Source organism: Thermobia domestica, chromosome 2, assembly GCF_964235325.1.
Source record: "Thermobia domestica chromosome 2, izTheDome1.hap1.1, whole genome shotgun sequence".
Taxonomy (NCBI): domain Eukaryota; kingdom Metazoa; phylum Arthropoda; class Insecta; order Zygentoma; family Lepismatidae; genus Thermobia; species Thermobia domestica.
The window spans coordinates 239783632-239800281 of NC_137455.1; the positions used below are offsets into that span (position 1 = coordinate 239783632).

The 16650-nt window shown below is 35.8% G+C and overlaps 1 protein-coding gene across 7 annotated transcripts in view; it reads left to right on the forward strand.

The window, feature by feature from the left end:
- The window catches only part of LOC145678409 (structural maintenance of chromosomes protein 5-like), a 1106524-nt gene that overhangs the window by 948820 nt on the left and 141054 nt on the right, over window positions 1-16650 (forward strand). For 6 of the 7 annotated variants that reach the window (XM_081748525.1, XM_081748531.1, XM_081748530.1 and 3 more), the window contains one exon: window positions 10958-11050. The exons of the other annotated variant lie outside the window; for it this stretch is intronic. In XM_081748525.1, the coding sequence (XP_081604651.1) occupies window positions 10958-11050 (93 nt within the window). The remainder of the gene's footprint in view (window positions 1-10957; window positions 11051-16650) is intronic. 7 annotated transcript variants of the gene reach the window in all.

Below are 16650 nucleotides of genomic sequence, written 5' to 3' on the forward strand. Positions count from 1 at the left end.
TGCAGTAGCTCGGGGGTCACCAGTTTTGATTGCTATTCGATGACCAACTTCATTAATGAAATTAGATACTTCGTGACCCCAAGACCCACTGGTTTTTATTGCTACTGTTACAAACCAATATTTGTCCAATAGGTTTGAGTATTTTAGTCTTTTGTCTGATTCTCTGTGAGCGGCGACGAGACCTGCCTGAATTGAAGAATGGGGTAAGTTGGAAGGAGCAAACGTATCGGAACATGTGAAATCCCAGACTAGTGCTTTTCCATTTTTCGACGGTACCAAGGTCATGCCATCAGGCCTTTTACCATCAGAGCGGCAACAACCATTTGGTTCTTTTATTGAAGGAACTCCCGCTGAAACGAGGGCTCTACAAATAATGTCGTTTACAATATGATGTCGAGATTGTCTTCCCGCAATTTTTTTACATGAAAGGCCATGTAATCCTTTATTATCAACATATGCGTTGCAAGCAGGACAAAAGTGAGGCTCACAAATATTAGCACCTAAGCGCAGAGCTGTAGCAATACGAAAGCTCTCATTAGAAAGGTGTAGGCCGAGTGTGTGAGAAGGTAGGGCTGGAAGCCATGCTCCGTTTTTGGAGGAAGAGACGGCTAACAGCCTGGCTTTGTCATCTGGGTTATTAGTTGATGATAGGAGTGAAGATAAACGAAGCTTGACTATAGGTTCATCCCAAACAGACTGAACATGTCTTTTGTCGATAGGTGGGGGATCCATTCCAACCAGACTAGTCCATTTATCGGTGCATTCTTGTACATCTCGAATCGAGTCTCAGTCAACCTCCTGTTGAAGAAGAGATCCAATTAGTTCTCGTGAGCCATAGAATGATGCGAGGAAAGAAGGTATGGCGATATCCATGGCTCGACGAATCCCAAGGCCTCCATTCTTAACTGGTAAGGAAGCTTGTAACCATGAACTGTCTTTCAAAGAACAGTTTAGAATGGATTCCAGTCCTGTTCTAAGAGTGTGGTCGAATTTGTCAAGTAATTTATCATCCTGCCAAGAAGGGGAGCAACGGAGGAAATACAGTAATCTTGGAAGTGAGAGTGAAGCTCGTAGTAAATAAGAAGCGGAGTGTGCAGAAAGTTTTGATAACTGAGAAAAGAAGAATTCTAATTTTGATATCTTGTCCAATAAAATTTTGCTCCTTGATTCGGTAGAGATGGCAGCCCCTAAAAGTTCCGCATTGGTAGGTGATAAGAGTTTGATATCAGGTGCTACTTCGTTAAACTTTTCATAAAGGTCATGGACTTCATCAGCTCTGGCGCTCAGAAAACTCACTTCACATTTGGCAGAGTTAAGAAACAATCCAATAGATGAAGCTTCTAGACGAATTTTATTAAAAGCGCGTAGTACTATGTCGATATTTCCAGCTATGGTACCGTCATCTAAGTACCAGATATTTAAATCTGTGTTAATATCCTTAATAATGTGATGGATTGTTAGGGCGAACGGTGCTGGTCCAAGTGGGTCGCCTTCCTGTACTCCACGTTGTGAGTGAATTATGTTATCCCTTATAAAAAGATTGCTTGGTTCGGAGTAGCATTGGTAGATGTATGGATAGTAAGTTGGAGAGTTAGTTTTAACAGATTGTAACATTGAGTCGCGGTTGAGTTCATTGAAGGCGTTGCGGAAGTCAATTTTCAAAAATACTTTCACTTCAGTATGGGTAGATGAGTAGAACATTCTGGCAGCATGTACGGCTGATTCTGCTCCGAATGGTATACAAACCCGTAGTTGGTGTGGCGATAGTATATTAATTAATGAATCTCGTATCCGGAAGCAGATAATTTTTGCTGATAAGCGTCTCCAAACATTGCCAACAGCTATTGGGCGAATTCCACCGCTTTTCTTCTTCAGTGCTATAAGTGAAGCACCAAAAAAAATTGGTCGTAAAATGGTCGGCACTTTCCCAGATATAATTAAGTGCATAAATTCACAAATGAATGTGGTTAACCGTTCCCTTGAATCAAAGTCTTGATTTATAAGTAGATCTTTTAAGATTGAGGGACGGAGATTATCCATTCCGCCTGCCGAACCAGAGGGGAAGGATTTTATAGCCTTTAATAATTCGATGGAAGAGACTTTAGTTACTGTAGTCGAGTCCTCAGGTGGTTCGGGATTGATGAATGAGTGAACGTGGGCTGGATGTTTTTCTCTGAGAGCATGTAGTACTGACGTATCTGGCGTAGCCACAGTGTCATCGGATATCAGTAGTCTGATAGCGCCACGTATATCACCATCTGCTAATTTTTGTTCGATGCTTTTGTTATTGATTGAACCGGATTTTTGTGGTTTGCGAGGTTCGTTGGTCCCTCGATGCTGCTTTGTTAATACTTCACGCTGATGTTCCCTCCAGTTTCTGACTCTTAGGTTCATCCAAGTGGTGAGATTACTTACTTTCTCAGAACGCGGTGGAATGCAAAGCACTGCGTAAGGGAAAACTAAAAGCTCGATCCAAGAATCAACATTATTGGTGTTGTTGATATTACGAATAATATCACATAGAGAATCAGCTACCGATGAACGAGCACCGCGCGGGACACGACGATGAACTGGACAGTAATAAAACTTTGTCCGGAGGGACGGAACAATAAAAATTAGTTGTATTTAAAGCAGGGTGAGAAAAAATCCTGATTTTTTTTTAAAAAATCATTTTTGTTGTTTTTTTTTATTTAAATCGATTTTTTAAATTTAAATTACATCTTTCTCCTCCCGTAATACAAGACATGAACTGAAGATAAAACATTAGGAATTAATATTACATGATAATTATGCCATTTAAGTGAAAGTATTGGGCTTGATTTTTGAATTGATTGCCAGTCGTTAACTTATCTCAATCCGAAATAGAGATTCAAGGGTTCGGGAAAACAAACATCCTTTTTTCTTTGGGGGGTGGGGGATGGGACTCAGTTTTCTGCTTCGGTTTTTTGCTTGAGATTTTTTTCAAAATCTGCTTTAAATTGATAAAGCAGGTTTTGTTTCGCTTCTCTACAATACAAAAACTCATTTAAGTAGCAGTGGATGCAGATAATAATACAAAACCTCGAAAATAAACATGAATTTCGTTAACATATTTCAAACAATTTTAATTCTAACACATTTTTTGTTATGAATCCCAAAAATATTAATCGATGTATATAATAAGATGCAGTTAAGTTTTAACTTTCATATGCATTATAAGCAATATTTTTTATTGTGAATTAAAAATACAAAAACAAGGAAAAACTGTTACATGACATAATGAATTTGTTGTACTATGTGTGTGAGTTCAAACAAATAATACATCGGGAAGATAATAATATATTTACTGAACAAACGCACTAAACAAATTTAAGTTTCAACGCTGTAGCCTTCTCAAAAATAACATGTTCTTCTCTTTGTTCATTACGTATATCAAGTGGCTCAAGTGGTACAACGTTGGCTTCGCATTCGGGAGGTCATGAGTTCCATTCTCGCTGCCGACCATCCTGACTGGAGTTTTCCAGTGTTTCCTTCAGTCCTACCAGGCAGTCATGATGGTATCTACTAAAACAGGCCGATACATCCCCAAATCCTTTCCATGTTGTTGTTAGATATCCTGTATAAAATAGCCTCTGAGCTGCATCTGGTGATTGTTAAATAAATTAATAAATATCATTCCGTCGTCAATCTGTTATAGCCTATAAATTTATTATGTCTGACCTCCGAGACTTTCATAAACATTCGTACTAGAGTAACAATGAAAAATAATCATTGTTTTATTACAATTCAACGTATTACTTTAAAAGACTGAAAAAAAATGCAATCTTTGTATGGGGCGCTCAAAAATCACCTAATTTGTTAATGCACCTCTTGTTTCCACCTTTGCAACCCCTACAGAAACTTCTTTGAAATGGAACAGAAATGTTGAAAATGTATTTTCTATTAATTTATTACATACGTAACAATCTGTTCCCACCTATCAGGTGCTTCGAACCTGCAAAATCGGTAAAGTCCCAAATTCTGTAATGCACTGACTGTTCCTTAAGTTTGTTTAGAGTTTGTTTGTTTAGTTCTGAATTTTCTGTTCATGGATCATATGCGTAATACTGTTCATCTGAGCGTTTGGTTTCCAAGATTCTGGAATATATAACCACCATCACGGTTTACCCAGTTCTGAAGGTTTCTGAATTTTTAACAAGAATACATGTCATTACGGAACTTTCCCTTTAAAAAAACTACGAAATACATTTAAGTCAAGAACAAGAAACAAGAGTGAGTGGTTAGCTTTTCCGTTTCTATTGGGAAATCCGGGATTCAGTCCCGCATTCAACCATTCCGACAAAAGTTCTTAATTCCATCTGTGATGTAGAGATAGTGCGTGTACTGTGATTCCTGGCTGATTTCATTTCTTATGTTTTAAATTGTTGTTATTACTAATTACCAACAATGACGGATTTGCGAAAGGGGTTAGGGTGGGGGTGTCTTTCGGACTGAAGCCTGTTCTCCGAAATTACGAAATTTCTAAAACAAACGAAATTTTAGTTGTCTTTACTCATAATCTTCGAGCTCCCCTCAAATGAAAATCAGACATTTAAAAAGAAAACTAACCATTAATAAGAAAAAGCGCTCCTAAAATACTTTTCTAAATCCGTACTGATAATTTGTATAAAATGGTATTCAAGGTTGCATTCGGAAGATTATTGCTACATCATTACATAGCTACAGTATAACAGAAATGTGGAAGTATGCTCTGACGGATATATTAAAAAGTTTCTTAAGAACTAAGGAAAAAGTACGGCGACGTTTATCAACATGATACTTTTTTTTTTCACAAAAGTTGCTCATATTTGGCAGAGGCATACCTTAAAAAAAATGGAACTAGCTTGCGGCACGAAATACATATAAAATACGCAAATTTCGCCTAAAGTTATAAAATCTAAAAATGATTTAAGTTTCGGAGAGGGAATCGGATCCCTTTATAAATACGCCCCGATTATCTGGGAACAAACAAACAGACGCGCGCGTACAAGAATTTTCGTCTTAAATGTCCATGGTGATTTTCTCGTTAGAATAGTTAACGATTTAAAAACCTTATGTTACGAAGATAAGAAAGCAGAATTCCTCCGTTACCCGTTCAAAACGTGATTTTCCCTAATCATCCTCTGCATGAAACACTCGTTTTCATACTGTGCTGTACATACATTTGCATCTTATTGTATTATGATTATCTTCCATAATTGAAATAACACAACAGAGGCTGGATTTGACTTATTTCCACTTTAAATTAATTTATTTAGGAATTTGATTTAAATCAACGATTTTTATTTAAAAATCAAGTGATTTAAATCTCGATTTAAAGTAAAGTATTTTTTATCTTAAAAAGATACTTTAACTTCCAAGCAACTTATTATTATGAGCAAATGTTCTATACAATGTAATGTAGTATGCTGCATTAATATCGTCAGTGTTAGAACAAATGCTATTCTTGAAAGATCGGAAAAGAAAACAAGAGAGTGAATTAGTTGCCGCCTTTCATATTAGTAATGTACAACAATACAATTGATATTATTTTCATTTGGTTATATTGTACTTCAGATCAAGTGTTAATTCGTTTTCTATATATTAAATTTTAATTATTCTATATTATGGTTGCCATATTTTAAAATTAGAAAAGCGGGTGATTTTAAACAGTAAGTGCTGATATGACCTTGTGTATTACAAATACTGACCTGGAATTTCTTTTTTTTTTTTTTTTTTTTTTTTTTGTGTGTGTGTGTGTTTGTGATTTTCTTTGTTAAGTGAACGAAACTAAAGTAAAGCAAATTTAGTTTTTGCCTTTAATGTTTTATTAAGTTCAACAAATGTGAGTCTAGAATTGTAAAATAAGGTTTACAGTAAGATATCTGTAATTGTAAGGATATCTGTGAGGCAAGTTTTAGAAAAAAAAAAAAAAGCAAGTGATATATGCCAGGTATTCTTTATACGGTTTCCTCTTTTAAAAGCACAAAATAATTTCTAAATTTTTATCATAAGAAAGGTAAGACATGTTTAGGAGTCTTGGTCCATCTCTTATAAAATTTCTAATCATTTTTAAAGATTGCTACTTGGAATCGTACTAACATACAAAACTACCACGGCTTCACAATATATGAAATACAGATTAGACATTTAATTTAAAAAAAAAAAAAAAATGTTAATCTAAGGATACCGTAATTCAATTTTGCAATCATTTCTGAATATATGAAGACTAGGTGAACACATAGACTAGATGAAAACATAGACTTGTTCACCTGAAATGGAAAGATTGGTCATCAAAAAAATACGCACCCATGAGATCATACATTAGTATTCATGGCTTAATGTGTATGATTATGCAGGGTGTTTACTGATACTGGAAATACTTGAAATACTGGAATTGAATTTTGATAGTGGAAATACTGAAAATATACTGGAATTTTGATCCACATACTGGAAGAATTATGAAATATACAAATATTATCATTCTTTATAATCTACTCTGTATTTTTGAACTCCAAAATTCCAAGGTAATCTTGCATTATAACTGGAATGGAATAATTCCAATTATTTATACAAGTTATAATATAACTTAATAATACATTTATATGATACAAATAATGCTCTTGGCTCACTGTATTGGACCTCCGAGCAGGGTGTCTACGGGCCATGAAAGTCATGAATTGAGGTTGTCGGTCAAAGAAAAGTAGCGAAATTGAGCTTCAAATCATGAGAAAAGTTATTTTTCCCTAATGATCCGGCGTTAAGAGGTGACGCCATTTTCCTTGGGCTTGCAGATAGTCACTAACTTCCCCCCCTTTCTACTAATACTGTTTTCAGTTTCCACTTTCTTTCTTTTTTTAATACCTCACGTATAATAACAATGGATGCATTATATTAAGTGCAATGCTTCTAGAACAGTATACAGGCTACAAACTAGTCAGTAAAGTCAGTAAAAGTATGCCCAATGATGGGAAACTGAGAGCCAGTTTTAATGCTTGGTGTAGATGTGGCACTTGCTTGTGTAAAGATTTCAGCGCTTTCATGAGCAGCTACATATACTTAATCATTTGTATTTCAAAGAAATCAAAGCTAACTAAATTTATAAAAAATAAGTATTCATTTGATGGTAAAACAATTACAAACCTGAAGTCATGAAGAGTGTGAGTATTCCTAGAAAACTTTAAAAAAAGATAATTGTATTAGGTACTGGAATTTTGCTTATAGTTATACTGAATATACTGGAATTTTGAAATAGAAACTCAGTAGACACCGTGTTATGCCATTTTTTTAAAACATATTTTTCACTCCCTTTAACTTTCTTTAAAAAAACCTTATTGCATAAAATGTCCAGTCCAAAAAGCGGGCGGTTTTTCGTGATTAAGAGATAATTAAGCGGGGGACGAATATAGGATCTGAAAATAGGGTGATACCCGCTAAAATCGGGTAATATGGGAACCCTATTCTAGATATGCTTTTGTAACTTTTAAATAACTTGTCAAGTCACACTTCGAAATTAAAATTTCGTTTGTTTGTACTTGGAGACGGTTGACTTTCCTTCTTTTTCTTGACCCTTTCATTAAGGACTAGGTTCTCAAAGAACAGCAGATATTACCCAAAAGCAGTGCTCGAATTAGGATGTGTACATTTGAAGGGGATAAAATAGTTCCTAACAGGAGATAGTTGGTTGCTTTGTGAAGAATCAGTGTTTCAGTTTGTTGCTTTTGGAAGGGATTAAAACAAAATAGAAGGAAATTCCGCCCCGGGATTCGCACCCTGCCCTAAAGACATCAGTGGCACAAGCTGGATGATAGGCCCTGGTTCCGTGAGATATGTTACGGCACAGAGGGTAGATTTATTTATTTATCTAATAAATTTAGTGAGAAAATTTATTAAATTGAGTTACTGCTTTCGCAAAATCATGCATTTAGCTTTTGTTTTTCTTTCTTTCTTTTTAAATAGACCTGTCTGATTTAACTTCGTTAAAACATTCTATAGGAATTTGCACATTCCGATATTATGAAAAAGAAACAAAAATACTCCTACATTTGAATATCACTTTCTAGTTCAAATCTTTCTATTCTTTTGTTCTTTCTTTTTATTCGTTTCCTTAATAGCATAATGTTTATAGGACCTGCACTTAAAAGATAGGTCCGTTCTGTTCAAACAACTTGAATAAACTGGAAAACGACCGCATGCTCAAACAACAGGCAAGAGGAAAAGCGAAAACTGATCACTTATTTTTCTTCTTCTTTTACGCGCTTATTTTTACGCTAGGCGTATGAGCCAACTTACGGACCGAAATTTACCTTATTTTACGTACAGAAATTACGCGCAGAAAAATACTCTAGTGTATGTTGGTCATCACGGACCGAAACTTACATCATTTTACGGACCGAAATTGCTCGCCGACTGAAAGGACAGCGGTGTTTTCCATGTGATCAGACGATGACTTATTTATGGCACGAGCCATAGTAGAAGGCGGCATAGTTGAAGAAACTATACCCTCTCAGTAGCCTAAATTGCACAAACATTCCCAAAGCAGGTTCATTGACTTGAATACCGCATCTTGCCCACTTCGTCCAAGAGTGGGATGGTTTGTTTCTAACTCTTCTACCGAAAATCATTTGTCTGAATGTTGTTTCGGAGACAATAAAATAAAGAAAATATACTAGGCAGTGAGCAAGCGAAATAGAGGGAGAGAGCTGGGAGGAGGGAGTGTACCAATTACTCCTTCCTCCAAACTTTCCTTCGGCTTCTACAAGAGAATGACCGTGCAAAGTTTTTTTTTTTTCTTTTTTAATTTCCATTTTCTGCCTAGTCTTTCTAGAAAGCGAGGGCGGGCTGAGGGATGTGAGATAAAAACTTGTAGGATTTCGGAACAAGTTGTCTTGGTTGCTAACAATATTGTTTCTCCATAAACTAGGCATTCCTCGTGCTCCCACGCAAAAAAACGTTGTTTTACATTGCAAAGAAAGTTACAATTGACTGTTATCCTCTTCAATATACTCCCCTCCCCTATCTATATACCGCTGCATACGTGCCTTCCATTGTTCAAAGCAATGTTGTATCTCATCAGATGTCACCCTGTTCAACAACTCTGCCGTTTTTCATTTCACCTCTTCCACAGACTGGAAATGTGTTTCCTTCAATGCACTTTTTACTTTTGAGAATAGATAAAAGTCACATGGAGCTAGGTCTGGGGAATACGGAGGTTGGTCAAGCACAGAATGCGCGTGGCTGCTAAAAAAATCACAGAAAGGTCATTATGGCGAGGCGCATTGTCTTGGTGGAGGATCCATGTATCGTTCTTCCACAAATCCGGTCTCTTCCTTATTCTTTCCCTCATCTTGATTAGGACTTCTTTGTATGAGGTCTGATTCACCGTTTGATCCTGAAGCACCCATTCAGTCATGATGATACCCCTGATATCGAAAAAAATTATGAGCATTGCCTTCACTTTCGACTTGCTCATTCGTACTTTTTTCATTCTTGGCGATGTGGGGGTCTTCCAGTGCATGGATTGACGCTTAGTCTCGGGTCATACTGGAAAATCCATGTTTCGTCACATGTGATGACACGTGTTAGCAGGTCTGGTTGTGCTTTGAGTCGTTCCATGACGTCACAGCAAATGGTCTTTCGAATGTTTTTTTTTTTTTTTTTTTCCTGAGAGGTTTTTCGGAACAATTTTTGCATAAACTCTTGTCATGCAAAATTTGTCTTACCGTCTCTTTGTTAATGTTCGTGATATCTGCTATTATCCGAATGCTCAACGTCTGTCTTTCCGCACAAGTTCATTAATTTTTTGAACATTTTCGTCCGTTCTTGAACTCAAAAGGCGGCCGGGTCGTTCATCATCTTCAACCAACTGAAAATCGTTTGTGCCATTCGAAAACTCGCGCACGTGACATAGCATCATCACTCTACACCTCTTTTAACATTGCACAACATTCCGTCGGTTTTTTTAATTTCACCAGAAATTTATTTATTTATTTAACAATCACCAGATACAGCTCAGAGGCCATTTTACACGGGATATCCAACAACAACAATAACAATGGAAAGGATTTGGGAAGGTATCGGCCAGGGCCTGTTTTAGTAGGTACCATCCCGGCATTTGCCTGGTAGGACTGAGGGAAACCCCGGAAAACCTCAGTCAGGATGGTCGGCAGCGGGATTCGAACCCATGACCTCCCGAATGCGAAGCCAACGCTCTACCACTTGAGCTACTTCGCTCGGTAAATTCGCTGATGTTAATTCGCTGCTCAACTTTACTGTTCACCATGATTCCGGCACTACTACAGAACACTGTCCTCTTCATCAAGCCTGCAAAGAAAAGAAAAGCTTTCAGACTCATGAAACAAACAGTAGCTGCTCATGAAGGTTCAAGATCAACAACGCATCATTAGCTTCTTCCCCCCACGATCCTGCGCGACAGGGGGTGGGCAGTCTCGTTATTTAATTGTCACATCTCGTATATCTTAAATAAAATCAAACCGGGAGATCCTGGTTTGTTTCTGGCGGGAGCTCGTGTGGTTCTGATCCCAGCTGGTGGTTAAGCGGTAGGTCCATGTTTCATATATCCTCGTTACTGAAAGACAGAAAGAGTGAAATGTACTGTATCTATCTGTGGTCCCCTCGGTTGACGATTGGAAAGAAACTATGCCTTCTCAATCTGAGCGGATTTTGGTCGCTGTAAAGATATGGCATGAAGGGCAGAAACTCATGCAGCTAGCGGCGAGTCAGTGCACATTTCTGTATGAACTCTAGAGTTCATTTTTTTCTTCAGTTCCCATTATTGCTGAAATATACATAATGTTCTAATCTTCCCGCTTTTGTCTTTGGCCATACTATGGAACTTCTGACTCCTTTCCTATGAATCTTCCCAGTTTTAACTAGCTTTGGTATGTTATTTATTTTATAAAAAAAGAAAGCTGAAAAAAGTTAATTTTCTTTACTTCAGGGAATGGACGCCACAAATGAAAGAAGACTCTTTGAGCTCCTTGCTCATGTAACCAGTAGGGACACAGCTCAATATTTTCTTTTGACACCAAAGGTAAGTCTTCTGTGTTCGTATAGATCCTTAAGGCATAGCCTCTCTTGGTAAAATAGACAAGCTATATGTGAAGATTATTTATATATACAGGGTGAGGCATTTAAAACTGTTTTTGTAAATATCTGGAAAATTACAAATCGGATTTTTAAAAAGTTGTAACAAAAGTTGTTCGTCTTAAAGGGGGACATCTAATGATACCACAATCGGTCCCCTATTACCATCCCCTGGAGCGGGAGACGGTCAACTTGTAAAGCTTAAACAGAAACCTCCATTTTTTATTACATATTCTGATTCTCCGTGAAAAAATACATAGCTTTTGTATTGAACATTTTTTTCGTTGCGTGATAGATGGCGTTGTAACCGACAAAAAACCAACATGGCTTACAAACGAAAATTGAGTCATTTAAAACTGTTTTGGGGAATATTTGGAAAACTACAAATCGGATTTTGAAAAAGTTGTAAGAGAAGTTGTTTGTCTCGAAGAGGGGCATCCAATGGGTACCACAATTGGCCCCCTATCACTACCCTCGGGGGGAGGGAGGGGTTCAACTTGGAAATCTTAAATAAAAACCAACATTTTTATTACATATTCTGATTCTCCGTAAAAAAAAAAAAAAAAAAAAATGTGTATCTTTTGTATTGAATTGTATTGAATTAGTTTTCGTTGCGTGATAGATGGCGCTGTAATCGACAAAACACAAAATAGCTCACGAATAGTCGGCAAAATCGAAATGAGTTACAAACAGTTGAAAAATAAAATCTCAAGAAATACACATCAGATTAGGAAAATTAATACTTCTGATATCTTCGCAAATACAGTACTATCAAATTACACCATAGTTGTTCCCCTCACTACCATCTCAGGTTAGAAAGGCAGTTATTCTAAAATCTGTAATGAGAAACCGGTGTTTTTAGCAAAAATACTGAGTCTCCAGAACTTAATACTTTACTTTTCCAAATTGTTGGTGTAATTTCTGTCACAGATGTTACTTAAATGGACAGCAGTTGGAAACATTCAAGGTTTGTTTTCATCACTGTATTAAAATCTGGTTTTAGCGTTTCCCAGAAACAACGACGTGGATGTAGTAATAATTTGTTACCTTCGAGATGCTTTTGTAATGTGAGTTCCCTTGCCTCTCACCATTCGGAGCAGGACGTTTGGACGCGAGGCCGTATATATAAATAGATTAATTTACTTAAATGGGTTATAATGTATTTCATAAAGAGAACCCGGATGTTTTCGCATTAAAAGCCTTGAAAATAGGCACTAATATCACAAATACTCTGTCATAGAAAATAACTGCACAACTGCAAGAAATTCAGAAAGATGAAATTTGACATCAATTTTCTTTAAAAATCTTCAAAAACTAAATTTTCGTTATGTTACAGTATACCCTATGGTAAACAGTCACTGAAAGTCTCAGTTGCATTAAATGCTTAGGACTAGTTTTGTTCTAGTAAATTTTTATATAATGCAGAATGAACGAAAAAATCTTATGTTACATTTACCATGACATTATCATTACATGACGGAATTATGGGCTAAGCCCAGCAAGTGTTCTACAATATCAACAGTTTCAAAATTTCTGTACAATAGTGTGAATTTTTTCATCTGCCCAAATATATTTTCTTCTTTCCTTGGGATGGTCTTCTCGAAGCATTGCCTGTACACTAAGTTCTACTTTTCTTTTCTGTCCTTCGAAGTACATCAATAAACCGCCAAGTCTACTAATATCGTTCCTTTTTTAGATATATTATAAAGGGCGGAAATTTATTTGGGGTGTCACAGTCTGCCTACGGTAAATTTTATTTGGACCACTCCTCCTATTTCAGTGTATAGTTAGTGCCTATTTTTATGAAATCTGAAATAACTTTTTGTTAATACAATAGTCTCAACTATTCGGCCTAATGGGCAGATCGAATAACCAAAAAGCATTGAATAAATACTTACTTCCTGAACCACCCACCCATAGCATTAAAAACGCCATTTCTATTCTATAAACAGCTCTTATTCATTTTTTCTCACCTCTTGGTACAGACCAATACTTAATAAATATTTACTATGTTTGGTACCATTCGTTTTAATAATGTATTATAGAAAAAGAAAATGCAAAAATGAAAATATGTGCAGTATTGTACACATTTGAAGTCATTTTTAAAATAACTGAACATTAAGAAAACTTTTTTTCTACATAAATTACATGTCCTTATTACGTCTTAATTTATTAAACAGAAATATTCTTCCAAAACTAAGCCACGTAGTACGGAGATCGGATACTAGCGATCTGGATAGTCGAGAGTCTGTTTTTCTAACTGGCAGAGGTATGTTCTGCATGACGTGCAGGAACTTTGCTGTGTTCAAGATGTTATCTTTAGTTTTTGCAAAATTGTTGTGGACATTTTTTGAAATTTCCAGTGCTTATTTTCATACTTTAGTTCCTAAACATACTATTGTGTACCACAATGTGTAATCAAACAAAATATTTAATTGAATTTTAAAATGTGTATAAAATAGGCAGTGTATGAAGTGGAGGCAGTTTGAATATTCTTTAGGATTCATAATCCAATGGAAAATTTAGAGTGCCTTGACTTCTATAATGCAAATGACCGGCTATGACTTCTAGAACTGGGAAGACGCACAAAGAATGTGCAAGAATGTTGACATGACGGAAAAATCATATAAATATTACCGGATTCTCTTCCGGGTATGGGAAGTTCTATTTTGACATCGAAACTCTGCAAGTCAGATTATTCATCATTAGTTTTGTAACTCCGCCATTCTGTCCCTCAGAGGTTCTGCTCATCATCGTTACTAAAAGTAAGTGATTATGCATTGTCTTCTCTAGTCTTTAAGTCATACCAGTTCATACCACGCTCTGTGATTATTTAATTATTCAACATCAGATCATCAAATTCTTACTTTAAATTATTTCTGTGTTATCGAATTTTACCCTTGAATTTCTACTCCCATGTTTTTAATCAATTCTGAGCTACGCTATCTACGCCCCAAGACTTGCATTAATTTAAATTACTTATGAGAGAAACTGGGTGGATGTTAAGGCCATTCAGTAATTTCACGTATGAGAATTGTTTGGGGTTCGCAACCCAGACAAGAGGTCTCCGTTCGACATGCCTCTGGAAGTTTTTAACTGCCTTTTACGTCACAAAACCGGTCACGTTTAAGGTAGATTGCGAACCAATTTCGAAGGTTTTAGCATGGTTCAGTATGAAGAAGGTTATGAGATGTTCTTTTTGTAATGTGTCCTGGTACTAAGGAATTAACTAATAATCCTGCAGGACTATACTCAAGCTTATGTGGGATAGTTTGAACTTTACAATCAGTAAACGATTTATTAAAGATCATGTTCGTTAACATTTCGATGGAGAAGTGACTCGTAAACTAGACGTCTCGCATAAAAATAAAAATGAATGCCATTTACATAACAACTTATTGATTTCCATGAATTTGTTGTCGCTTTCATATACCTGGTCTGGAATATTATACTTCACAAGCTTATCAGAATGTAAGATTCCTAAATTGGAAAGTTGAAACAATTTTGAAATTTTGTTTGGTGTTACTACTGGTGTTTTCAAAACTAAATCTGTAACATGCTGTTACAGTATTTGTAGCAGAAATTTTTGTTGGGAAGGGACTAATTTTTTACTGATACTGTACTATGCGAATTTTTCCAAAATATGTTTCGGTTCTTATATTCTAATTACTTAATTATTATCATGCTCAAAATTAATATTTATTTGAAATATAATTCAGTAGAAATTGTATGTTGGAGAGAAATACTTTTATTTTTACATTATTTTATGTTAATTTCAGAGGCAAGTGTATTTCTTACGAATGGTTATGGGAATCATCATTTTACTGCTATTTTAAAATATAGGTCTGCCATTGAGTAAAAATTTTTGGTATTAATTAGCAATCCAAATTTTGAAGAATACTTTAGACCCCCTCCCCCTCTCACTTCGTTTGACATACATTGATCCTCTTAAAATCCAGTTATATCCAGACTTTTTCAAATTCTTATTCGGTTTATATTCTCACCGCCAATTTCCTCTGATTTGATTGGTACTACTTACTGATGCTGGGAAAAAACCGCGTTCTTGGTTTTTTCTTACGCGGAATCCGATGAAGAAGACACATTATTTTTGGCTCCTGTAAATTAGCGTTTCGAACTGCTAAACCAGAACAAATTTAAGGTAAAATTAGTTTTAAGTAAAGAAATAAACAGTCGGGAGTAGCGGGGAGCTATAAATTATAAATTTTAAACAATAATAAACTGAAATAGTTGAAATTAGTGGGATACCGTAAGCACTTAGTCAACGCCATGTTTACCTTTATCAAAGAGTGATGGACAGGATTTTTTTGTGAACTGTGCTTTTACTATTTGAAGACAGTGCCAAGATATTGTTTTCCTTTAAAGATTCCGTCATACCCTCCCTAAATTTCATTCTAAAGTCACGGGGGCCTGTCCAAATATAGTCTCGTTTATTTATATGTATACGTAGGTAGTGTAATCTTGCTTCATTGATAACATGGGGGTATTTCCAATATTTTGTGTAGTTAGGTTAGTTGTAAAAATAATGGCTGAGTAAATTTAGACAGGGGCTCCCGCTCGCTACCGGAGTGAGTACCGTTTCCCACAAAAGAATGGGTTAATTAACATATTTAAGGGGTTCTTTTCCCTTTAGGAAGGGGACCCCAAACCATTTTCTGTTCTTCAGTTTTGTGAACATGTCAGTTACATTTACCAGATGAGTAACAGCATTATGAAGTAACTAATAACAGGGCCATTTAGGTCCTAGATTGGTTTACACCCTCCGTTTTCCAACTATCAGAGCCGATTTAAAATATGAAAACATCTGGATTTATAGTTATTTATTTATTTCGTGTGCAATTAATTTGGCTGGTAGTAGTGATTAACATGTATTTAGTAATATGTATTAGTATGTGTAGTATTGTAGTGATGTGAAATTAGTGTAACAGTAGTATGTAGATGAGCCTGTGAATGTGTGTATGGGCGGACAGTGTATCGTTTATTACCAAATTTTCATAATGGTCCGTCAAAATAAGTATTTCAATATTTCGAGAGTAAATTAGTCTGTCTAGTGCAAGGAGAATTCACAGAGCAGTAAAACATGCTTACAGCGCCATAGTGTCGAAAGTTCGTACCAACCATTGTTTTCTGCTCCGGTTACTTAATTAGTGAATTAGGTTTGGCCAAATTCGGGTTTATTTTGTGATTATTTTAAAGACCATATTATTTCCGGCCAAGATAAACAACCTGGTAGCTAGTTTGGTCATTAATATAACATTTCTGAAAATTTCAACATTCTACGTAATCAAATAGCTATAATATCAACTGAAATAAACTGCACTTATTTTCTTAAACAGTTGTTCAGCCATATAAATTCTTATTTCCGTGTCGGATTGGAATATTATTCTTTTTTTGATTCATAACTGCAGAATGAAAAATTCCATTGTTGTCGTTCAGACAAATCGTATTTAACCGAGACTTAGTATTGATAATTTTGCTTTTCTATCTGTATGAACATATAATCTTTCAAGCTGTGAAGTAAAATGTATC